The sequence below is a fragment of the Ammospiza nelsoni genome, chromosome 13 (genome assembly GCF_027579445.1).
Source record: "Ammospiza nelsoni isolate bAmmNel1 chromosome 13, bAmmNel1.pri, whole genome shotgun sequence".
Taxonomy (NCBI): Eukaryota; Metazoa; Chordata; class Aves; order Passeriformes; family Passerellidae; genus Ammospiza; species Ammospiza nelsoni.
In genome coordinates this window covers 18,970,259-18,995,446 of record NC_080645.1, presented here as the reverse complement: position 1 = coordinate 18,995,446, position 25,188 = coordinate 18,970,259, and the positions used below count along the sequence as shown (strand labels likewise).

General features: G+C 43.4%; 2 protein-coding genes across 4 annotated transcripts in view; one reads left to right on the top strand and one right to left on the bottom strand.

Moving 5' to 3' along the window:
• Nucleotides 1-4,117: 4,117 nt before the first annotated feature.
• On the top strand, nucleotides 4,118-16,784 carry MEAK7 (MTOR associated protein, eak-7 homolog). 3 transcript variants are annotated; one of them, XM_059481318.1, is made up of 9 exons: nucleotides 4,118-4,294; nucleotides 4,481-4,590; nucleotides 5,692-5,868; nucleotides 8,485-8,715; nucleotides 9,180-9,324; nucleotides 9,956-10,396; nucleotides 11,579-11,697; nucleotides 12,532-12,711; nucleotides 13,693-16,784. In XM_059481318.1, exons 3-9 carry the CDS (start codon nucleotides 5,701-5,703, stop codon nucleotides 13,825-13,827), a joined length of 1,419 nt encoding a protein of 472 aa, XP_059337301.1. In that variant the 5' UTR covers nucleotides 4,118-4,294; nucleotides 4,481-4,590; nucleotides 5,692-5,700; the 3' UTR covers nucleotides 13,828-16,784. The 3 variants fall into 3 exon arrangements, with proteins under 3 accessions (XP_059337301.1, XP_059337302.1, XP_059337300.1); XM_059481319.1 differs by having other exon boundaries at nucleotides 4,481-4,595; nucleotides 13,696-16,784; XM_059481317.1 differs by having other exon boundaries at nucleotides 4,481-4,595.
• The window catches only part of ATP2C2 (ATPase secretory pathway Ca2+ transporting 2), a 27,847-nt gene continuing 19,365 nt past the window's right edge, over nucleotides 16,707-25,188 (bottom strand). Inside the window, exons 16-27 of the mRNA XM_059481315.1 lie at nucleotides 24,961-25,062; nucleotides 24,251-24,407; nucleotides 22,499-22,669; nucleotides 22,074-22,171; nucleotides 21,935-21,985; nucleotides 21,091-21,257; nucleotides 19,946-20,014; nucleotides 19,751-19,867; nucleotides 19,018-19,165; nucleotides 18,347-18,442; nucleotides 17,904-18,045; nucleotides 16,707-17,266 (exon numbers count right to left, since the gene is read on the bottom strand). Of these exons, the coding sequence (XP_059337298.1) occupies nucleotides 17,154-17,266; nucleotides 17,904-18,045; nucleotides 18,347-18,442; nucleotides 19,018-19,165; nucleotides 19,751-19,867; nucleotides 19,946-20,014; nucleotides 21,091-21,257; nucleotides 21,935-21,985; nucleotides 22,074-22,171; nucleotides 22,499-22,669; nucleotides 24,251-24,407; nucleotides 24,961-25,062 (1,431 nt within the window). The 3' untranslated portion in view covers nucleotides 16,707-17,153. The remainder of the gene's footprint in view (nucleotides 17,267-17,903; nucleotides 18,046-18,346; nucleotides 18,443-19,017; nucleotides 19,166-19,750; nucleotides 19,868-19,945; nucleotides 20,015-21,090; nucleotides 21,258-21,934; nucleotides 21,986-22,073; nucleotides 22,172-22,498; nucleotides 22,670-24,250; nucleotides 24,408-24,960; nucleotides 25,063-25,188) is intronic.

The following is a 25,188-nucleotide window of genomic DNA, read 5'->3' as shown; positions in this document are numbered from 1 at the left end:
AGCATCAGCTGTGTTTCCTCCATGTGACTTACAGCAGGGCTTATCTGCACTCCAGGCTGCAAGAGGCTTCAAACTGAACAGCTTATTTGGACCTACAGTCCCAATCTCTCTTTCCCAGCAGGTGAACATACCCCAAAATACCCTGCTGAAAAGTGCCTCCGGTGTGATAATGCCATTTCTGGAGTTCTCAGATGCCTGTGGCTGAGAGGGCTGGAGCTCTGCTCACTGCATGTGTGAGAACAGCTCATTATAAGCTCTTTGGAGCAGAAATCCTGTCTGTCTGCACAGTCTTTGGCACAGCAGGGTCCCTTTCTCAGCTGGCCTTCAGTGAGAGCTCAGTTCGAGGTATGAATCATATCAAAGGTGAATCAGAACGATTCTGAGTCACTGACACCAGAGAGTAACAACCTTAACATATGTATACAAGACTAATGAGCTGCAAAATTTCTCTGTTCCAACTCAAGAGAGGAGAAAAAATTATTTTAAAGAAACTTAAAGATAACTGAGGTAAACCACATGTGCTTGATATAAATGCAGAGCTGCTTAGCTCATAATTTATATTCTATTTTCTTATCTTGAAATAATTTAACTGAAAGAGACTTACCTGAACTGAGACTTGAACTGAAATGAGGATTACCTGGAACTAAGGTCATCTAAATTTTCTGTGGTCTTGGAAAACTAATAAAACCAAACCTACTCCATTTTATTAAAGTCAAAAATATATCATCTTTTAAATAAATAGTTTGGGGGTTTGTGGTTTTGTTTTTTTCACTCTGCAATCAAACACACGTCTAACACCAGTTCACAAAATTGGCCACAATTGTTTATAGAACCTTCTTGTGTGTTTTTCCTCTTCTTTATACACCAGTGTATTCTAAAATGTCCTTAAAAGGCATCTTAGTGTATTCTCACTTTCTGACTGGCAGAAACAAAGCACTCGAGACACTTCCCCAGCTCTGCTGAGTAGCTGAAAATACACATGAGGAAGTGACGACTCATTTAAGGAGAGCTGCGAATTGCTGCCCTCACGCACCAGGTTTCCAGCTTGACTTTTTACAGGGCAAAGAACAGGCGTTGAAAGGCTGGTTAGACTCTGACCTGGAAATTCCCCCAGCAGGAGCATAATCTGTGCGATTTAGTGTGAGTAGCTCGTGGCTTTAAGGGCTGGAGTTTACAGCCTAATGTCACAGGGAAGTGACAAAACTCCATCCAGGAGCAGCACGAAGCTCGGGTTAGGCTGAGGGGCAGAGCAGACAAACCCACAGCTCGCAGTCAGCTCAGTCACAAACGGGCAAGGCTTGAACAAAAAGGGATAAATCGGAACTAAACCAGGCCAAGTACCTTTCAGCAGCTTTTGACTGATTCTGGAGAAAAAGGGTCTTGAAATCATCATTTCTTTGTGAAGATGATACTGGCCACTCAGAATTAGCTGGATGGTTGTCAGTGCGAGGTCTTACAAGAATCTCAAGTCTTGTATCTCCAGACTGAAAAAAAGTCCTACAGGAAGAGATAAAGTATGAAACACAACCAGCGAAACAAACAAATGAAAAAATCCAATTGCATGTGAAGCAATACATCCACAGAAAGACTAACCTTTAAAAATAAATTAAAGAAGAAAAAGTTAACTTGAATGAAATAACATTGTTTTTCTCATTGTGCATGTTTCACTTTCTAGAAGTTCATTAACACTGATGGAAACCAAACACACAGCAGACTTTTTCCAGAGCCTGCTCATGTAGCCCAGGGAGGGATTTCCACCAAGAACAGACTTTTGTCCTCACGTAGAGTTAACAGGAAAGGGATACACTAATTTATTACACAGGTTTTACTTCTAACACACAGTGTGTAAAGGGGGAATTCAAACCCCCGAGGAGCGGAGCTGAAACTCGCAGTGTGGGGAACTTCCTAAACATGCGATGCCATCGTGTGGGCAAAGACATCTCCAGCAGTTTCCAGAGCAATGTCATTGAATCCTGGAATGCTTCGAGCTGTTTGGAGTAAAAATGGTCATCTCAACTCTGCTACGGACAGGGACACCTTCCACTAGCTCAGGTTATATTCACATCCTACGAACATGCCATTAATTATTTCATTTTTATTTTACTATGTGCTGACCCTGCTGAAGGAGCTGGGTAACTCCTGTGCCTCTAGTGGCGATCAGAGAGAGTCGGAAACAGCATCCACCCTGGAATTCTGGTCAATCTGTTCCTGAGCTGGCAACAGGAAGACTATTCAATAGGTTTTTATGAAATTTTGCACCTGTGAAGGTTAAAAAAAGCACCCCACAATTCAAAAGTGTGATTTAAGTTAATCAAGACTTTTATTCATTCCTGAAAAAGAGCAAAACAGTGGGAGCTCTGCCATGGTTAGTGCAGATAGAATCACAGATTGGGTTGTATTGGAGAGAACCTTAAAGCTCATTTCATTCCAACCCCTGCCACGGGCAGGAACACCTTTCACTAGCTCAGGGTGCTCCAAGCCCCATCCAACCTGGTCTTGAAAGCTTCCAGGGATGGGACATTAATAACTTCTCTGGGAAACTATTTTTTCCCCCTAAATTATCTTATTTTGTACATTTCTGCTTTCTGTTGAAAACACACTGATCAGACTATAATTAAAAGTTAAATGCCAAAGCTGCTAACCTGTTCCATGGTACTTCATTGCAGGAACACTCACAATACCAGATTTGTGTGAATTTGCAGATTTGTGTGAACTTCCCATCTCTGGAAGGAGAAGGAGGCTTTACACTGAGCTCAGATTGCAAGAAAATCAACCAGAGTCAGACAAAGCATGGACCAAAATGGTGTCACTGCTCTGTGGCCTTGGTGTGCTGCAGAAACCAAACCCTGTAGCTGAAAGAACGAGGAGAATAATGCAAATGGGATGAAAAGTTGCCAACCTGAAAAAAAAGTGGGTTGTGGGACCAGAGTTTTGCAACCACTGAGGTTATAATTTTTTCTCCCAAGCCTTCACATGTCTGACTGAAGGCATGGCCAGTCCCTGTCACCTTGCATTTGTCCCTTAGCCCGTGTACAGCCTTTTTACCTCTCAGCTTCACACCAGCCTGATTTTGCCAGTCAGGAGACAGAAACTGAACCTATTCATTGACAAATTGTTGTGCTTTTCCTCCACTCCCCACTGCCATTGAAAGTGACCAGAGCTGGAGTGTTTACCCTGAAAGTGACCGGTGTGTGTATTTACTACACAGTGTATTTACTACACACAGTGTATTTACTACACACAGGCACACCCAGCTTTTCCCTTCCCAAAGCCATGAGCTGTTTCCAGCACAGATCAGGGCCAGCAACACCTTCACCCACACACCTTTCCAGGATAATTGCTGGGATGGTTTTTAAAATGCTTCAGCACAGGGCACCTGGCACCTCAGCCCTGACAGGAGCTGTGAAGGATGGTTGCTGTGTGCCAGCTACAGCTCTGAATTTTTACTCTTTTTGAAACACTTTTTAGGGCCAGGGAGGCTGAGGGAAAAGGGGTGCCTCAGGAAGAAGGGTCCCCTCAGGGAGGAGGGTTCCTGGAAAAGCAAGGTCTCCTCAGAGAAAAGGGTTCCTTAAAAAGCAGGGTCCCCTCAGGGAAGAGGTTTTCATGGAAAAGCAGGGTCCCCTCAGAGAAAAGGGTTCCTGAAAAAGCAGGGTCTCCTCAGGGAAAATGGTTCCTGGAAAAGCAGGGTCACCTCAGGGAGGGCGGTTTCCTAAGGGAGAGTCTCTCCAGGGAAAAGGGTCCCCTCAGGGTGGAGGAGCCCCCTCAAAATGGAGACTTCTCTCAGGGCGGAGGGTTCCCTCAAAAAAGAGGGAAATGTCCACTCAAAAATGACGGTTTCCTCAGGGAAAAGCGTTCCCTTAGAGACAAGTCCCCTCAAGGCTGAGGAAGCCCTGATGGAGGCGGGGTGGCTCTCGCTCCGTACGGAGCTCTCAGGCTGCCTCCTCACCGCCCGCCTGTCCCCTCCGGATCGCGGGGGCAACACCGCTGCTCCTCGCCTTCCCCGCCTTCCTCCATCCTTTCCCTGCCTTCCTTCACTTCCTCCACCCCTTCTCTGCCTTCCTCCATCCCTTCCCGGCCTACCTCGCTCCGCCCGTCCCTCCCCGTGGCCGAGGGCCGGCCCCGCGCTCCGCCCCGGCCGTGCGGGCGGAGGTGCCGGATGGCGCCGGCCGGGCCCGGGCCGGTGTCACGGCGCGGGGCCCATCGGGGGCTGTCGAGGGCCGGGCCGGTGTCACAGCGCGGGGCCCATCGGGGGCTATCGAGGGCCGGGCCGGTGTCACAGCCCGGGGCCCTGCCGGTAAGCGAGGGGCGGGTGGTGGACTCGACCCAGCCCCAGCCTCGTCACCGGGATGGGGCGGGAGCTGCTGCCACCGGCTGCGGAGGGTGGGCAGTGCTGAGCCAAGGTGGGCACACCGGGAATAAACCCTTCAAAGCCCCCTTTTCGCTGCTTAAATTAACGACATGTCCACGGTCTGTTTTTTAGGTTATAGTTGTTTCCATTCAGCCCTCGGTGTTTACCCCACGATCGGCGTCTTCCTCAGGCAAACAAGGCTGTAGGCCTGAAGGTGAAGCAGCCACAGCCCGGTCTCTTGTGTACGGTAAACAAAATTAACAACAGAAATATTGCATTGGGCTCAGCAGTGTGTCCTTCAGAAAGGACTGTGTGATGGGCTTGTCTACAAAAGAGAAATGTCAGGAAGGATATGGAATTTACAGAAAAAAACCCTGCAAAATGATGTTTTTGTTCCATATCTGGTATTTTTCATATTGCCACCCCAGTCTTGTGACTTCCCCAGCTAGGCGGGAAGGCTGTTGGCAGTGGTGGCCGTCACTGTGGTCATGGTGGAGTTTGGGGTTTCGGGCACTGTTAGGTCTGTGCTGTGCTGCTCCAAGGAGAAGGGCAAAGCACGTGGCCAGACAACACTAAAAATCAATCTGTAGTGCAGGTGATTCCTGGGACATTGAGAGAAATAGTTGTACCACTAAAAGTATAAAACAAACAAAGAAACCCCAAACAAACCCCCCAGCGCCAGCTTTAATTCTGTGGGTACCAACTCCCAATGATTGATTTATTGGTTTCATAAAAATCTGTGTGTTTTTAATGGGTCTTGAATTGTGTTCCTAAATGTTTTTGTTCCTTTGTTTCACGTTCTTTTTATAGTGTGTCCATGAAAAAACCCACTCTTTAAGTGATTTTCAGAGACTTTGCAGTGATGGTGTTTTAGTACCACATTATATTGGCAAACTTAGGTTCAGTCCATTAATGCACCAGAAAGGTGCAGCATAATCTGTCATAACAAATCCATTATCAGGCTTTTCCCTTCATGTTAGGGATGTAATCCAGCTGTCAAACTCACGGTCACTTTTGTGTAAACTAATTTTACCATTAGATCATATTGGTTTTTCCATTTGAGAGAGACTTGACTGAGGTTGGCCAGGGTGGTTTTAGCCAAGAGCTGTCAGACTGTCAGCCTTTAAAGCACAGTTACTGTTCACAGGTCTTCTCCAGGTTCATAAGCCTTGGTGAACACAGAGACTAAACAGTAGTTTTAATAATTTCCTGTAAGGCTGCCAATTTGCTCTTCTTGTTAAAGCTTGCACTGGTATGTCAGTCTGTTTGATGTGTCTTTCATGGCCCTTGTGATACCTTTCTGTGTTTAATGTTTCTTTTGATTTTTTTTCTCTTTGCTTCAGGTTGAAAAGATGGGGAATGCTGAAAGCAATGCCTATCAGAATCACCTTTCCAGATTTCTTCCAGAGGAGCAGTCTGACATTGATGGACTCTTTGATACCTTATCAGGATCCAGTGGCTCATCTGGAGCAAAAAATGCCAAAGCTGCAAAGAAAACTGTGACTCTGGCAGCACTACAGGTAAGACAGTCTGTTATTCATCATATATCTGGGATGTAGTGCATTGAACAGAATTCCAGAAATAAACTATAAAGATGTGGTAATTTTTAAGGATTGTTCATCTCAATTTTTCATATTTTGGGGCAGGATGGATATTTAACTTTTTCTTGCAGTTTAACCAGAGTAGTGACTTTCAGGTTTGCATTTATCTCTTAAATTGCACTTTTAGGTCCATTTGCAGGTTTCCTAATTCAGAAGTAAGTTAGGGTGCATGGAAATATTTTCACAGAGACCTGAAAAATGGGAAGAATATTTTTACCCCTGGAGTCTGTAGTGTGGGATCATTTACAGATTGTCTTGAGGAGCTGTCACAAAGTCAATTTTTATTTGGTTATGCCTGTCTCCCTTAACATATCACTGTCTCTAATCTCTTCACTTGTACTAAAAGGAGAGAATTCAATTTGACTTGATTAAGCTGTGGCTCCCTGTTTTAGCTAATTAACACGCATTATGCTTCTGATTAACTTTGCATTCATTTTCTAATCAAGAAAAGAGAAAAATGAGTCATTGGGAGCCTTAATAACTTCAGCTAGTCAGGAACTAAGTGGCCAAATGAATGTGGTGGTAAAGTGCAGTTTGATGTATATTACACAGATAATGGAACCCAATTAAAGCTCACTGAAAGCAGCAGGTTATTTTAAGGTGTTCAGCAAAGCCTGTGCATACAGACCAGCCTCAGCCTTCCTGCAGCCTGGCTGGCTCTGAGCTGCCACCAATTTTTGGAGCACCAAGTTTGGAAATTATGTTCCTGCTGCCTGGTTTTTCAGCACTAGTTTATCCACTGTCCTTGGTGCCAAAAATCAAAGGTAAAAGCAGACTGCGGGTCTATATTTTGAGTATTCGCTTTTACTCAGATTAATAAGTCTTTCAGGTCATTTTTTGAGATATCTGAACGTCCTTGTTTGGGACCTGGCAGAAGTTCTCTTTCTAGCTTTGCCCCAGATCAGCGTGATATTTGATGAACATTTGCCTTTTTCCTTCCTGCCTTTTGTTTGCCATCTTAAATTAAAGTCTTTTGGAAGGTTTCCTGTAGGTGCAGGGAGAATGACAATGGCATTTGTGCCTTGTAGGTGACAGTGCTCATGCCTGGACTAAGATGTGACAGATTTGATCCAACAACAACTGGTACCACTGGTGCCAAGCATCTGCACCAGGACAGGCTGCACTGCATAGCTTGGGAAGCAGGTGGAGCAGGAACCTCTTGATAATTTCACGAATCCTTCTTAAAACAAGGGTTCTAAGCTGTCAGAGGTGTGAGTTAGATGGTTATTAAGGATTCCTTTTTTACACACCTCCCTTTTTCACACCCCAGGCCCACTCTGTGGAATAGCTAGAAGCAAAATGAAACAGCTTAGTGAAGTGGTGGGATTGGGTAGGGAGTAGGCAGGTAAATCAGCAGTGTGAAGTAAAAAACCGTGAGTGTAATGCTTTAGTTGTGTTCCCTGCTGCCTTCCCACTCGAGGCTCATAGAGGATTTTCAGAAAGCCTCTCAGAGGCAGCTGTACCCCCTGTGAGCATCCCTCCCTTGCTGTGGAGCACTCTGATGTGATGCTGTGGCTGCTGTTTCTGTTTCTGCTGCTGGAATCAATGGGAGCTGTGGCGCTGACGTCAGTGCCAGCAGCACACAGCTCAGGGTGTTGGAGCTCTCATGCCCAGCAACAGCCATTAACAGCAAACAGCAGCAGCCCAGGTGGCTGCCCAGGAGTGGTATTGAGCCAGAATCAGCAATAGCAGCTCCCCTGAGTGGAGCTGCAGTTGGGCTTTCAGGCATGATGGGACTCCACTGATTTCAGCACAGTCCCCACTGAGCTGCACCCAGTGTGGAAGAGTCAAGCCAGGTCCTCAGCACACCTCTGTGCACAGTGAGGACACTGGGTAATCACCCCCTCCTCTGTGCATGTACTCGAGGTGATTTATTTTTAAACTCTGTAATTATCTTGAACACTTTGAATCCAGAGTCAGATCTTTCCCACAGAGCTGTGATGAGTGATGATATATTCCAGCTAGATTTCAATTCAAAGGGCCAAACATGCAATGCAAATGAATAAGTGCTGATTTTGACTCTCTTTAACACCAGGGATGCTTTTTAAAAATCAGGTGATCTGTGCTTCAATTAGTTGCTAGGCAGGGAGAAATTTTCCAGGAATGTTTTTACACGTGTATGTGGGGTTAAACACCGCTGAGGCCAAAACTGAGATATGGAAAACACTCCACTTTGCTTTTAAGTGAGCTGCACTATCAAAAGCAGAATTAAAACACAATTTTGAATGTTTTACTGGCAGAGCTGTAAACCTTTGCACCAGAGTTATCACCTAGAAACTCTTTGTTGATATCCTATTAAGACTTGACAGTGCTGACTTTTCTGAGGCCCATGGTGTTTCTAGAAAACAGTATCAACCTAAATCACTAAAAAAATCACTATAAAAATAGAGATTTTTAGTTTTTCTCTTGACAAAGCACTGCTTTGACAAAATTTTATTACTGATGCTACGTACTGTATGTCAGCACAGATTAACTGGAACACACCAGGTATTCCTCATTTGTGAAACGTGCTCTTTGCTGTGTCTGTCACTGCAGGCACACACCCGGGAGCCCCTGCCAGAGGCAATGACTGCTCGGTTGTACAATGGGATGAAAAGCATTGACCTGCCTGGCAAATCAGCCGGGCTCGGTGAACAGATTGCCAAGGAGCAGTTTGTAATTTTTATGTCCAACCTCCTAAAAGGGAATGCAGATGAGAAGATTAGCATCATAATGAGAATGATCGCCAAGACGGGAGGGCCTCTGAAGGGCAAACAAATCCAAGAGGTAAACAAGCAGTTAAATGGGTGTTGGGGGGACAGTGAGAGAGCAGGGCTGTGCTTAAGAGCCAGCAAGGGCTGTGGTGTGGCTGGTGCTTCTGGGACCTTTGTAAAACGCTTTCTAGAGCTTTAGTTGCAGGATCAACTATGTAACTTTGGAGATATCACAGAACAGTAATTCACTAGCAGCTCCTACACTGCTAAACTTGACCTTCCCCTCCCTCTTTCATTCTCTATTTTATGGAGGTGCTTTGTGAAGTAACATGTATGAAACAACTTGAAAAAGGATCCTTTTCGAGGCCTATGGCACTGAAATAGCATTTCTGTAGTTCCTGACTTGTCATGGCAAGAGATGTTTCTGCCTTTGGGATTACAGCATCACTACTGCTTGACTTTATCTTCAGACAGTCCTTTGAAGCTCTTGGAAATTTCACTTAAATACCAAAATGGTGATGTTTTAATCTTTTTAAGTTCACAGAGGATCTGATCACATCTGTAGTCCATGTACTGAGCTACAGGAAGGAGCTGAAGGGTTGGAGTTTGGAGAATACAAGGGATTCTTCAAGTGGAGTCAAAGCTTTGGCTTCTGAGCTGCTCTCAGAATTGAAACTTCCAGGTAAGCAGCCCTGATTCAGCTTATCTCAGAGCTTGTTTAATCAGTGATCTCATGAGAATTTCTCTCTTCAGGTCACATCTTTGAATTTTAAGGGTCAGACCAAAATTTCAAACCTAGTGCTTAGAAAATGACATTGCAATTTTATTTATTTAACCTTACCATCTTTCTCCTCTAAATTCAGGTGAGATTTGATTGAAGTCCTAGTTTGTCATGGAACATGTGTATTTCACAAATAGCTGACTTGTAGGTGATAGGAGTGGGTATCTAAATAATATTTATTTAAATAAAATTTATCATGTATTTTTGGCTATGTCCTTTTATAAAGCATGTCTGTCTTTGCACTGTTGTAATAACAGATCTTGCTGTCTTGTAAAAAACACTTCCTGAGTTGTAGCTTGAAGTTTGTGTTTCTAAATCATGACAGCCCAACCAAAGAATGTCACAGGCAGAGGTTTCTCAGTTTTATGGTTGCATTTGTTAATTGTAGTTGACACTTTACTGTTCGTGGCTCCTTTCATATATGGTTTTCTGTCCATTACAGTAATGGACTATTCTGTTTACACTTAAAAATCACCTGATTATTTTCCAGACAGGGAGACTTACTCCTCTCCCTGTGTGTCTTACTCTTCAGATGGGACAAAACCCGTGGGTTCTCAGCTGCTGGAGACAAGTTTTGACCAGAGTGTCATTGAGGACTGGGTGTACAGAGTCCCCCAGATCTCAGTTTTCCTCAGTGTTGTCATCAGGCAAGGCCTCCACGTGCTGCATTCCCTCCCAGACCAAACCAACGACATCCTCAACCTGGTTCCTCACTGCAAAGGCATCAAAGGAAGAGGAGTTGTCAGTCTCTTTGACATCCCAGCCATCATCTACATCAACTCCCACCTGCCTGCAGAGATGCAGCACAAGTGGCAGCTTTTATTTTCCTCCAGGCTCCACGGGGAAAGCTTCTCCCAGCTCTGTGCCCACATAGTGAACAAAGGTCCTTGCATAGTGATCGTAAGGGACTTGGATGGTTTCATCTTTGGTGGGTTTGCATCTCACTCCTGGGAGGTGAAGCCACAGTTTCAAGGTAAAACTCAACTTTTCTTTCTTTAGTATCTCTGGTGAATTCCCTGGTTTTTGTACAGGCACAAGAATCCTGTTCCCTTGATGGATACTGTCTCTTTAATGACACAGAGTGTTCCTTACACTTCCAAAATAACACTAATTTTCAAGGAATATAAAATACATGCAGAGTTATTCTTAGCATGGCAGTCAAGCATGTTGCTGATTAATATTTATAGTTCTTTTATTTGATAAGGCTTTTGAAATTGTAGGACTTACTGACCACAGAACAAGTTTTCAGGGAAATCTATCAAGCCCTGTAGCTGCTTAGGTTGAAAATTAAATGAAAATGAATGAAGTAGAGCACAGATGATGAATTAGTGTCTAAATAATTTGACCACAGGATGGCAGTCCTCCATCAGGAACACCTGAGCCTCCTCTTGTCATTTGTGCACTGTCTTTGTTCCTCTTGTAAAATCCAGCAGCCAGAGGATTCTTTGGGCGAGCTAAACTTGTTCCCTTAAAACTTTGAGGGAGAGGAGGGGGTTTTTGAAGAACTCTTTGGAAAGAATGTTTGTGATGGATTTGTGAAGAAAAAATCATGGGCTATGGGTATTTGGTATTGCTGGGAATCCTCATTCTGGCTACATTAGAAACTTAATTCATGTCTTAAATGAGTATTTGAAAATTACCACTTCAGACAGTTGGTATAATATTATTTTACACTGATTACACATCCATTTCCTTGTATTTTTTCCTGATAAGGAAACATAAAAAGCCTACAGGGCAAACACACCACAGGTGCCTCTGAATCCTGAGCTGGGCATGGTGAAAATTGCTTTAAATCATTGACTGGACTGATTTATCTATCAGTGTAGTCAGAACTGGGGATGTCTGCATTCAGTTTGTACAGATCTGCCAGCTGGCCAGTGTTAGGTGATATAATGCAGTCTGGGGTAGGTGACACAGTGACATAATGTCCTAGTGGTGCCTCTGACTGGCCTTGATCACAGCCTGCAATTGCATTGATTTTTGTGACTGCACAGAGTTCACTGAGAATAAAAAATATATAAATCTTGATGGGGAATCTACTGGCTTTCTGAGATGGCAGCTGCTGTCTTTGAATTATTCAGCTTAAATGATTTTTTCTAATTTATTTGTTATTTCTTGACCTCTTGTCTGACCTGAGGTGCTTCTCTGTTTGCAGGTGACAACAGATGCTTTCTGTTTTCTGTTTTCCCCACTCTGGCTGTGTACACATACACAGGCTACAATGACCACTACATGTATTTAAACCATGGCCAACAGACTATGCCAAATGGACTTGTAAGTATTCAGAAATGATGATTTGGAAATTGGATTTGTGGTGGTGTTTGGAAGTGTTTTGTGGTTTTTTTCCTTTCTGAGAGCAGATTTATTTCACTTGTTATTCTCTGAGGAAGTTTGCTTGCCTGAAGCAGCACAAAACAGTAATCTGTGTAACTGAGGATTCTTCCACTGGCTGCTCTCCCTGCCACAGCAACTGCTTTTGGAATTATGGAGGAGAAATCCCAGCAGGATGAGAGTGCAGACATTGCAAGTAGCTGCTGCTGCTGTGTGATGACAGTGGCAGGAGCTGCTCCTGCTCAGATTCACAAATGAGCTCTCCAGATGCAGAGGAGTTTCTGCAGAGCTACAACACACCACCTGTCCTGGAAATACTTTACAGTTCTGGAGCATTATGTGCCTATAACTTTGGGAATTGCAGCAGGCTGGAATTAATTTGCTCTAGAAGAAGTGAACAACATCAAATTATATTATTCTATTATTTGATTATTTGGTTTCTCTAGATACTTTCCTAAATGGAAAGGAGGCAGCAAACCCAAGCACTGCTACTCTGTTTGAAATGGAACTGGTAATAGTCAATAAACAAAAGCCAGGAGTTTAATTTCTGGCACAAGTGACAGATATTTGTATTCTGTGAAGCACAGAGGTAGGGCAGTATCACTCAGGTAAATTTTTAGTTGCATTCAAGAATAATTGTTGTAGGTATCCCCTTTTTTGACCTTCCCACAGAAATGTGGCATAAATAGTGACCACAGCAGCTTACTCTCAGGTTTCCTGACTTTCCCATCTGTTTTCCCTGTGCAGGATGTGTTTAATGTGCTGATTTCTCCACAGGGTATGGGTGGGCAGCATGGCTACTTTGGGCTCTGGATAGACAGTGACTATGGGAAGGGGCACAGCAAAGCCAAACCTCGCTGCACCACCTACAACAGCCCCCAGCTGTCAGCCAAAGAGGATTTTACACTGGATGCCATGGAAGTTTGGGCAGTGGGAGATGCCCCTGAGAGTGCAGGGGTAGGTGAAATTTTGAATTGAACCTGTGAAATTGTGTCCTGGTTGGAACAGAGGGTGTGAATGCAAAGCTCATGGGTTCAGTTTTCTGTTTAAACACTGTCTCTCCATTGTAGTGAATATTTTCTTTACCTGGCCCTGTGGTGCCATGTGTTTTGTAGCACCAAATAGCAGAACTGTAGGGGAATTACTGAGGTTGCCACAAGAAAGAATATCAGGAGTCATGAGGTGATAGAGTCAGAATAGCAGTGCTTTGAATTTCAAAGGGCCTTTTTGATATTGAGGAATGGTCTGTGGGAGGAACCTCCTTGGACGGGCTCATTAAAACCTAGAGTTTCTAAAAGCACTGGAAACTCTCAAGTAAAGTCTAATCTGTAGTTCAAGAAGAAACTCAAAAGCTTTCTTTATCAGTAACTTTACTGTTGCTTTACCATGAACTTCTGTGAATAGATTTATGCCAGTCTTTCTGCACATGGTTTGTTTTTGGGAATGAGTAGGAGCCCTCTCTCCAGTCTCCTTGATCCCTGCAATTTATTCTCTTAATAAACTGTCTGGTCTGTACAGTTTGGTGGGGTTTTAAAATTTTTTCTTTTTAATTTTTACTTCTTTTCAAACTAAATTAATCTACTTGACTTCACCGGACATGTACCTCTAAGTAGAAGCAGAGCAAACTGTTTACAGAAAATGTTGAATTGTAACTGGATCTCTTTAAAAACCTCACATCAGCATTTCAGACTGAGGTGGGGTTAACCAGGATGTCCTGGATGGCTTGTAACCTGAATAAACTTGAAATATCTCACTGTCATCTTGGGAAAAGTTTATGGCTGCTTTATGTAACTGAAGCAGTAAAAATCATTTGATGTATTTGTGAAATTTGAAATTGGAAACACATTTTCTCCATTGTGCCAAGCTTGCAGACCACATCCCTTCCCTGTAGCCTGATACTGAGCCTTTAAATTGACTGTATTTTTTCTTGTTTTGAAGAAGAAAGGTAAGAAGAGTATCCTGGATGTGGATCCTCAGGCTCAGGCCTTGCTGGAAATGGCTGGGAAAAGCCGTCAGAGCGAGGGGCTGCGGGAGCCCATGGAAGAGGAAGAAGGTGATGATGATGAGAACTGAAGAAGCCACAGTAACATGTAAAAACTTCACTTTTGTTTTCTTCAAGTGCTGGTGATGTTCCTTGGACAAGATATTCCTTTTTTTTTCTCCTTGAATGTACCTAACTGTCTGGGACAAAGCTTAAGCCTTGTACTTGTGTAATATTTAGGTGTAAAGCACTAATCTGCCTGCAGGGTTTTGTGTGGGGAGGACAGAAAAATTACCTGGGGACAAAATCATTAGGCATAGCTGAGCTCCAGCTGAATATGAATCTGCTTTCATTCCCCATAGATCATGTCTGCACACTGAATTAAAAGCAGCAGAAGTTATTGACAGTGTGGCTTTCTGTCCTGGAGAATTGACATGTACATAGCTGTATATTTATAAAACCTGTTCCAGGCACTGATTAAAGCTCTTATACCTCAACTGCACATATTTATTCGCATGCAATGAAATTAGTCAGCAAAGCTTACAGACTGGAACAATGTCTTACACTGTTGAACATAGAATAGCCCACATGATGCCATATGAAGGGTGCTATAAATCTGCATTGCTTCAGTTAAAGCATTAAATTTCAAGCTTTCTAAGTCAGATTTTCAGCAGCTGATTCCATGTGAGCTGTAGGATGTCACACAAGTTTTATAGTACTACACTAGCCCTAGTGCAGCTCTCTTCATCTGTTTCTGCAGAAACTTGTCTGTTGCTTTGTAAACTTAGACCAGAATCATCATATTTATCCTAAAAATACCTCCAGCAGAATTCCCTAGAGAAGGTAAATTCTTCAGTAGCCTCATGAGACTGGAGTAAAAGGCTGTAAAAAAGGTTGAGTAAGAAGGAGCCACAGTTAATTGAGAATGGAATCTGCAGATATCTTGTGAAAGAAATAAAAATCAGGGTTATGTCTGTAAAATGTTTAAAGAAGATTGCTGTACACTTTATTTTCACATAATGAATCATTATTATAGAAAAGGATCCCCACAATGTGAAATGCAGTTGTTGGGGTTTGTGCTCTGTTTTGTGACTCTTCACCACTCACCACCGGTTTTGTCAGATCTCTTATACTCAGGACTTTTTCTACTTGAATTAGTTCCCATCTCTCAGTAATTATTAGTTTGACCTTGCTAATTTTATGTGTAATTGACTTGTCAAAACTAACCCTGATTTTTAGCAGGGGCTGCAATGTCTAACTCAGCAACAAGTGTTTGGTTATCAGTGTCTCTGACTGTCAGTTTTTCTCCTCCTGAGGAAAAGGACTGTGTCCAATCCCCTTTGTGCTGGCATGAATTTGTCTTCTTTGCAGCTTAGAGAAAAACATTATTCTATAATTTCTGCTCATGTGGCCTTCCTTAAAATTCTTTCCCTTGGTGTTTTCTTGTATGAGATTTTCCCCCACCTCTTGTTTTTCATAGGGAGCCAGATTTGAATATTCTGAAATCTGCACTTGTGCCTTAACATAGATCTCATTTGTAAAAATTACAATTTAGTTTTGAATTTAGTTTTGAAAGGAGAGCATGAACAAATCACTCCAGCCAGGTACCCTAGGGCTCAGCTGTGTGTTTTGTGGAGTACCTGAACTAATGCTTGGGGCATTTCCATGCTGTTTGTTGCAGTACAGAGAGTGCTGTGAAAGGCCTGGGAGAATGTCCTTTTATGCTGTACTTGCTTAGGGAAACCAGATAATCTCCCAAGTTTGTAACACACAGAAAAAAATAAGCATCAGAACAACTGCACTGATACTTTTGTATAGTTTTCTTCTCTATATATATAAATAATATTAAATTTTACAATGTAAGGAGTAGTAAGTACATGATGCTGTAAGTGTGGTAGTAGCAGCTTTTGTTTGAACATTCTCAAACTCCCACCATGAGTCTCAGAGGTTTTTTTCACTTAACAGTGACTAAGCCCATTAAACACTCCCATGTAGATGGCACACAGGATGAGACAGTTGAATTTCTGCAGTTAAACATAAAATAATCAGCTAGACTTTATTCTCCTTCCATTACAAGGCAGAAGCTTGTTTTTGAGAACTAAAACCATCTGCAAGGGTATAAAAAACCTGAATTGTACAAAGCTGCTCTCCACAAAAAATATTTCAGTGGGCGGGTTTTCTTTGATTTTTAATATCAGTAAAGCTGTTTCTTTCTAGATTATGAACCCAAAATATAATCCTGTTTGAACTCTTGTGACAGCATAGCATTGTGACCTCTGAAATTGTAGTTTTTTGACAAGTTTGTGTCTGAGACTCTTCCTCTTCACTTTGAGGGTGTTAAACTGGGGCAAGAAAACTGACACTGGCACTTTAGCAAATGTCTCAGTGAAACATTGTTTACTAGGACACCACTGATCCAACCAGCTGATGGGATTATTCCAAATTGTTCTTTAAATGTAAAAGACGAGCTTGGGAAAGACTCAATATTTATTTTAACCTGAACTTAATCATTAAGAAATCTGGGCTTCATGTTCATGCACCTAAAAATGTCTAGAAAGCTTTTGTCAGCAGTGGGCTTAGCTGTGATCTGAACAGCTCAGTCCCTTCTGTGCAGTTTTGGCCCAGCTGCACAGCCCAACATCCCTGCTCTGTTCCTGACTCATCTTTATTCTCAGGCTCTTTGGAAGTGAGTCCCTTTCCCATTAAATCCATCCTCTGCTGAGCACTGGCTCTGATCAGCCTTCCCTTCTTCTCCTGTCAGGCACACAGGTACAAAACCTGACAGCTGGGGGTTGGCACTTCAGCTCCCTGCTCCACAGTTTCCTTGCTGAGTCAAGGCTGGAAATCTGGGAACCCACAGACACTACAGATTGAAGGAAAAGAAATGCTTCAAGGCAGGTCTTTTCCACTCTTCTAGTGAAACATTAAAGGATGTGTCTAAATCACGAGTCTCACTCAGACACTTGTCGGTAACATTTTAAAATGTAGATTTTATTAATAAAAATGATTTTGATTTAAATAAATAAAATTTCAGTTTATGCACAATAGATTTTCTGTACAAGTGTGAAACTCTTCTTTTGTCTGGGACTAGCTCAGCCTTCTGGAGTAGACATCAGTGTTATAAAAATATACCTGCTCTTGGTTTAAAAAAGGAGCCACTCTGGAGGTTTCTGCAGACAGCTCACGTGCAGGGGGTGGAAGAGTCTCTGGTGTAAGGACTGTTGGTACAGCTGCACTTGAGTACCTTCAGGAAGGATGTGTGGGTCACAAAGCCATGGATTGGGATTGTCACAGCCGTGTTCCAGGTGCATTTCAGAGCAGTCTCAGTTGTGACATCCCCTGGTGTGCTTTGGGGGGCAGCAGTGGTGGATTGGGATTGTCACAGCCGTGTTCCAGGTGCATTTCAGAGCAGTCTCAGTCAGTTGTGACATCCCCTGGTGTGCTTTGGGGGGCAGCAGCGCTTTTCACAGAGTTTGATGAGCTCGGACACCACGAACACTGAGGAAGCCAGGCCGGTGAGGAACAGCAGGTCTGGGAGAGGAGGGAGTGGAGGTGAGCTCAGCTGGGCAGGAATCCGAGCCCAGGGCTTCCCTGCAGCTGGAATTGGGCTGGTGAGCCCCTGTGTGCCCTCCTGTGCCCTTGCCAGCTGAGTTAGGGACAGCACTGCAGCACACAAGGGCCACCCACAGCTGGGACGGTCCCCTTGGAGGGTGGAAACAGGAATCATTTGGGATCCCTGCCCCCTGCTTATGACACAGCACAGTGTAGATGGAACACGGTGAGGTAGGGTGCAATTTGCTGATTGAAATGAAAATCCGTGTTGCATTTCTGCTGGGAAACTGAACCCAGCTCTTTACAAAGGGAGTGTCTGCATAATGATCTGAGAAATATCATCATACAGAGCTGGAAAATCTTGGCATGTCTCAATTTACGTGCATTTATGTGCAGTAAATCAATATTCAGAATCTAAGCTGGGATAATATGAACTACTACTGCTATTTGGGTACAGCTCTTTGTAAATACACAGAGGTTGGAGCTGTTGGTTGATCTCCCCTACCAGTGATGTGTTGGGAGCTGGCAGCTAACCGGGAATGGCATCTGCTTTCTAAAGACACTTTAAGGCAAAAAAAACCCCAAAAACCAAACCATTATTTATTCTGCAACTTACCTACGACTCCTAAATTCTCTGTCTGGAAGATCTTTTGCAGTGGAGGGATGTAGATAACTGCCAGCTGTCCCAAAAATGAGCCAAGCACGGAATACAAGAACATGCGGTTTCGGAAAAAGCCGATTTCAAATATCAACTTTGTCTAAAAAAGGAAAAAAATATTTTAAAAGTAGCTTTTCCCAATCTCTGTTGGAGCTAAATGACACCCTGTTTCTTTACATTTCATTTCCATTTCTTTTTAAGTTACATAAATATTAACTTAGAGCTATGTAATTGAAAGTGTAGTTGCACTTGTGATGGATAATTTATCTGTATAAAAAGTTGATAAAAATCATACTGCTTTAAATAACATTAAAAAATCCCTTACTATGCAAAATGCTGGTATTCTAATGTTTATGTTTGTGATTTGAGACAAGAAATTACTGCTGACAGAGCCATCTCACCTGAGAGCGACATGTCAGGGCGTTGAAGAGGTCAAAAAACACAAAACAGGTGAAAGTCATTGTTGTGGTTCGAGGAGTTATCCCCCCCTTTGGATTCTGGAAGCACAAAAAAAATCAGGGGTTAGTTTAACCTTACAAAAATATTCCAATTCAATAGAAGAATTAAATGTTCCCTCTAATAAGCCCAGTCAAATCAAAGGGTAGTAAAACAAAAGAGTAAATGTAGTTCTAGCTATTGGAGGTAGCATTCAGTTCTCTCTGCTAATTTTAAAGTTTATGATCTTATCAACCATACTTTAAATTCTTAAACTGATGTGACTTTGAGTAAAGAACATCCTAAATTCAATTACTGAAACTTAAAGTACCAACAGCAATGTATTGTACTCGGCATTTTCTGCTGGGAAAATGGAAAGCTGGAGGTGAAAAGTCCCTTAAAGTATTGATTAAGTAATAATTTTCCCGTTCTGGATTGGAAGGACCAAATTAGAGGTAACAGAGGGAGGCAGGAGCAGAACTGGGAGCTGACCCTGCTCTCTCAGCCCTCTGCCCACAGTGATGGTTCTCCACGGGATGGACTCCAGAAAGTCCTTCTCATGTCCTTCAGAAACTGCCCTCACTTTGTGCTCCACCCACCCTGATGGAAACAAGATCCGAGTGCAGATTTCCCTCACCTCCTTCCAGAAGACAAAGAGGGTTCCGCTGATGATGATGATTGCTGACATGAAGATTTTCAGGATCAGGGACTTGCTGAGGATGGTGTCTGTGATGCACCTGGGGGGCTGCTTGATGGTGTCCCTGTCAACAGGTTCAACCCCCAAGCTGCCTCCAAGAGAAGCAGAGGGATGTGTTAATTAATGCAGGGTCCCAAAATGTTCATCCTGAGAAACCAGGATGGAGCTGGTGGGTGCAATTCTTGAGACACAGTGTGAATATTCAAGCAAGGTGACATAAGGCCCAAATTTGTCCATGTCACTGATACCAAAGGTCTTTTCTGCATATTGAGCTGCTAAAATAACATTAAATCATCAGACCACCCCAGAGTGAGACTGAGCATAATGTGGAAGCTGTAATTGTATTTAGCTGTAGTTGTAATTAGCAGTTGGATGAGGTTCCTAAGTCTTGTGATTTTGGGGCATATCCCCACTATTCCCTGGTGGTATTTTCAGGATAACAGGCCATTGCTAGTCAATAAAGGGAATAGTTAAGTGATTCCACCATAAACCTGGAAAATGCAGAAAACCTCAAGTAAATGTGAAGTGCTTTTTGAAAGACCAGGAGGGAGCAAAAGTGCAGCTTATTGAACCACTGATGGTGATTGATGAGGAATCACAACAGTTTGTGCTCCTAGGCCAAATTCTGACATATTAAACCCATGATTATTTTGCTCATTGGACTCTTCCATACCTCTGTGCTGGCGGCCCGTCCATGATGATGTTGATCCATAAGATCTGCATGGCATTGAGTGGGTTGGGTAGGTTGAGCACTGTTGACAGGGTAATTAGGCTCAAAGCTGAAATACTCCTGCAAGCACAGAACATTATTGTGCAGGGCCTCACCCTGAAGGTGCTTTCACAGGAGCTGAAGCGAACAGGAACTTACGTGCTCAACTGGAACCGGACAAAATTCTTTATGTTGTAAAATATTCCCTTTCCCTCTTCTATTGCATTCCTGGAAGGGAGAGGGGATTTTATTAAGTCAAGAGCACTCACACTGTTTACACTGAGCTCCCTGTGACACTCAAAACACAACTGTCTTTTGTAGCCCTTATTGCAGAGGAAGTTCAGAGCCCAGCTCAGCAGGAGGCTGTCAATGCAGCTTCTCACTTACAATTCCTTTATCAACACATAGATCTGAAAGCCTGGGTCACATGGCCAGGTTATGGTTCATAAAGCAGGCCTGGGACCTATTTATATACTCACCCTGCCTACTCTGTTCTTATGAACCAACAGAGCATTGCAAATTACGTTTTTCCTCTGAGCTTCCTGGATGAGGCAGAGTGTGAGGTAGAGGTTGGAAAACACCTCTAGGATCACTGAGCCCAAATTATGACCAAAAAAGCTCTGATCTACCCAGGCTTTTGAGTGCTTTCAGATCCCCAGTTAGCTACAGAATCATAAAGGTTGGAAAACACCTCCAGAATCACTGAGTTCAAATTATGGGCAAAAAAGCTCTGATCTACCCAGGCTTTTGAGTGCTTTCAGATCCCCAGTTAGCTACAGAATCATAAAGGTTGGAAAACACCTCCAGAATCACTGAGTTCAAATTATGGGCAAAAAAGCTCTGATCTACCCAGGCTTTTGAGTGCTTTCAGATCCCCAGTTAGCTACAGAATCATAAAGGTTGGAAAACACCTCCAGGATCACTGAGTTCAAATTATGAGCAAAAAGAGCTCTGATCTACCCAGACTTTTGAGTGCTCTCAGATCCCCAGTTAGCTACAGAATCATAAAGGTTGGAAAACACTTCCAGGATCACTGAGCCCAAATTATGAGCAAAAAAGCTCTGATCTACCCAGACTTTTAGTGGCTCTCAGATCCCCAGTTAGAGGAGCCAGGGCTTTCAGGTGCAAGATGGCTTGGTCAGCACCACTTGGAAGGAAAGTCATTGCCATGTGTGCAATAAAGGCGAGTCAGATCCACCCTGGCGCTCTCCACTTCCATCCCCAGCCCTCCTTACACAACAAGCAGGCCTGCTGAGGCAGCCAGCCAGAAAAGAGCTGCAGAGTAAGAAGATCTCCAAACCTACATGACTTTTGAGAAGTCATCATCCACGAGGATCATGTTGGCAGCCTCTTTGCTGACGTCTGTGCCCGCCCGTCCCATGGCGATCCCGATATCGGCCGATTTCAGGGCCACGGCGTCGTTGACCCCGTCCCCTGTCATGGACACCACAGCACCAGCCCTCTGCAAGGCCTGTGGGAAGGGACAGCTCACAGGCTCTCCAACCAGGACAGGAACAAGCCATGCTGGCAATTTCAGAGCCTGGACTGTTTGCTTTGCTCCTTTTGTATTGAAAGATCTGTTGGACTCTGAGGGTAAAACGGACTCGGCAGCACACAGAGCACAAAGCTCAGAGCAAAAATTAGGTTTTTCAGGAGTACAGGGAATCTCACGACTCCAGCAGAAGTTAGAGGATGGGAGTAAAACCCTCAGAAATCATTCTCCTGATGTTGTAGTTGCTAATACCTCACTAGTTTTTTTTGTATGCCCAGGGCCCAGACTTGCAAGGAAAATTATAAAATCATATCAGAATATCAGAAGTTAGAAGGGGGCAGTAAAACCCTCAGAAATCATTATTCTGATGTTGTAAAAAACCTCACTATGTTTTTTTTGTATGCCCAGGCCCCAAGACTCGCAAGAAAAATCATAAAATCGCAGAATATCCTGAGGTGGAAAGGACCCGCGAGGATCATCAAGTCCAATTCCACAGCTAACACCTTCAGAGAAATAGTGCCAGTGCTCTAGCTGGGGTTTTACAGTCCTTCAGTTTGAGCTGAGGCTGCTGGGGAAGATCAGATCATCCAGAGAACTGAGGCTCCCTCCCCCTTGTTTTTGTGAGGTGTACAATGAATTTCACAGGCTCTTAGTACCTTTATTATTTTTAGTTTGTGCTTTGGGCTTGTTCTGAAGAAAATGGAAACCTGAAAAACAACAAAGGCAAAATATAATCTCGTATTAGATGGAAGCTATTGGAAATAAACTTTTTTTTTATGTAATCAAAGCCATTACATTTTGGACAGTGGAGGAGAGCTCTGCCTCTGCCAGCTGGTCCAGCTCTTCCCCAGACATGGCTTTCAGCTTCCCATTGCAGAGACCAATGTTCTGTCCTGCAAAGAAAAAAGATACACTCTAAATATTAGTGGATTCTATAATCCTAGCAATGCTATATGTGTCTTTTAAGAGGCTTACACTGACATTTTGCCATTTCTGGTGCTAAAATAGTGGAATTAATTTACTGGAATTTGGACCAGAGTTTGTAGCTGCTCTATACTCCATTTAAAATTTGTTTCAATGGAAAGGCAAAAATTCAGTGACCTTTAAAGCCTCTACTGAGCACACAGACACAATGATAAAGGTGATTATTAAGGGATAAAACACTTGACTGATGTGACAGACATACCACAGACCCCCAGGAGAGCAGCAAAGTTTGGTACCTATAGCCACAGCTGTTTCCAGGGCATCTCCAGTGATCATCTTCACTGACACACCAGACTCAAACAGGATTTGCACAGCTTCTCTCACCCCAGCCCTTGGGGGATCTATTATTCCCACCAGACCTAGAAATGTTAGTTTGCCAAGTTCTGGACCTGAAGCCAAAGCAAGTACTAGGAACAGAAGGGGGAAAAAGAGGACAAGAGTAAATTGTTAATGATGCATTTCTGTGCTTTAAAAGGAATATTTAGAGAATATATTAAATTGCCTGTTTCCCAGCAGCAAAAGTCATTAAAAATCTTTAGTCATTACAATCAGATCTTGTATAGACACAAAAATTCAGTCCATTAAATAATAGTTTCTCTGAATGAGAGCATTTCTGTTTGACATGTTTCTCTTAGGATTTCTTTCTTACTAATTTTAAGCTGTCTACCACGTCTTGCCTAAATGCAGATGGATTAAATCTGGGCAGTGTTATGTTAAACCAGACACCGTTAAACTCCTAAGTTAGACAATAGCATTCCTGCAAAAACTTACACTTTTTTTAAAACCTAAAAATGTGAAATGTAAATTCAGTTAAACCAGTGAAACTCCCACCATGTAAACATCCAGGCTCTGAACATTTTGTCTCTGTTCCTGGTGCACACCCGTTATCACTCAATCATTCTTAAATCACTCAAGGATATTTTGCCAGGGGTCCATGTCAGCCTTGCTTTGATGATGGAATCAAAAGCTGCAGCAGCTGCCTGAGTTAATCACTTCCCCTCAGAGCAGTAATTTGCCATTGCCACGAGGGCAGATAATTTGGATATTGTAAATCAAGCGCTGCACAGGAGCTCCTAACCACAGGACACAGGGTGGGAGAATCTGTGCATTAACTCCACCATCCTCCAAATCCAGCTGTCAAGGCTTGTCCTCATCTCCTTACGAGCTGGGAATGGTGTCTGTGTCACTGTGTGGAAGTCTGAGGTGTTTCTGAGGGGATGTTCTGGTGATGAAGGAGGTGACACATGGATAAAGTTCCTGTGGGCTGTGCCCTGACAGGCACCTGGGATCAGGAGATCCAGAGATTTGGGCCCAGCAAAGGATTGAACCAAGCTTCAAACAGAAATCTCAGCTCCCAAATCCATGTGTGGAACTCCTTCCAAAGTGGATTTTTGTTGCTGCCTCCTTCAAAATCAAAATTGGCAGAGCAGTGCTTACATTGAGCCCAGCACAAAGCTCTGCAATGCAGCACCCAGAGCGTGTCCCAGACAATCACAGCTCTCCATGGAAGAGAAACACTCAATTTCCAGTGCTTGTTTTCAGCTCCTTTCAAACTCACTAATTTAAACCCAGCACAAAAAACCAGATCAGCTAGCAGACCTAAGGCATGGCCCTTGGCACTCTGACAAGAGTTGGGAAGAGACCATGAAAGCGATGCTAAGAACTGAGGGCTTTAAGGTGAAATATGAGATTTAGATTGGAGATTAGGAATAAATTCTTCCCTGAGAGGGTGAGGGGACCCTGGCACAGGGTTCCCAGAGCAGCTGTGGCTGCCCCTGGATCCAGAATGTCTCAGGCCAGGCTGGACAGGGCTGGGAGCACCTGGGACAGTGGAAGGTGTCCCTGCCATGGCAGGAGTGGGATGAGATGAACTTTTAAGTCCCTTCAACCCAAACCCTTCTGTGATTTTGTGTGGACTGAGCCTCTGCCCATCCTAACCACAACAGAGCAGAAAAGTTTAAAGCCAGATAGGAGCAGTAAGGACTGACCTCTAAGTCCTGAGGAGCCCATTCTCTTCTCCTCCTGCTGGTACAGGGCTTTTTGCTGGGGTGTGAGTGACAGAGAGATGCCACCACTGTTGTACAGAGTACAGTGCTGGATAACTTCCTCAAATGCTCCTTTCATAAAGTAAATATCTTCCTGATCCTTGAAAGCAAGGAGAAAATACACTTTATCCAAAAAAAGGAGCACATTTTGAATAAGTCTTTAGGTAGAAAAGATCCTGTTTCCTATTTTACCTGTTCCAAGAGATGCCCAGGAGCATATATTATGGATAGGATGGGATATTTTTGCTCTGGCCATTTTTCATGTTCAGCCCTCACAGACAGCATGGAGATGAAAAGGTTGGTGAGTTTTCAAACCAGAGCATATCAGCCAAAATGAGCTCCTTAACCCAGTAAGGGACAAAGGGCCAACCTTTCCTCCCACACACCAGACCTTTCTCTCCCTGTCACTTATCTCTGAAAAGCTTTTGTTTTCCTGCTTGAACCACTGTATGAAAAGTATTCCCCCCTCCCATTCAAACTCAGTTTTACAGGCTAAAAATCCCCCCAAGCTGGGAATTTTGAGGTTTGTTCTGTTTTCTCCAGACATAGTTAACTCCTGAAAACATTATTTGCTGAGGAGATACCATTTCATGCCCATTGTTGAGGTGTACAATTAGAAACACAAAACCAGCCCCTGCCTCTGTTTGCTTTACCTGATTTTTCAGTGTGCATTTCACAGCCATCCATTTCTGCTCGGAGCTGAATGGAATTTCCTTCTTTCTTACATAAATGTCCTTTATGTCAGCTAATTCCATCTGAAGCAAGGTAAAACAAAAAGAGCTCTGTGAGGCTGGGCATTGCCAAAACCTGGATATATTTTCCATATCACAAGGATTGACTGTTGACTGTGTCCTTCCAGGCTGTCAGATACCACAGAGCTC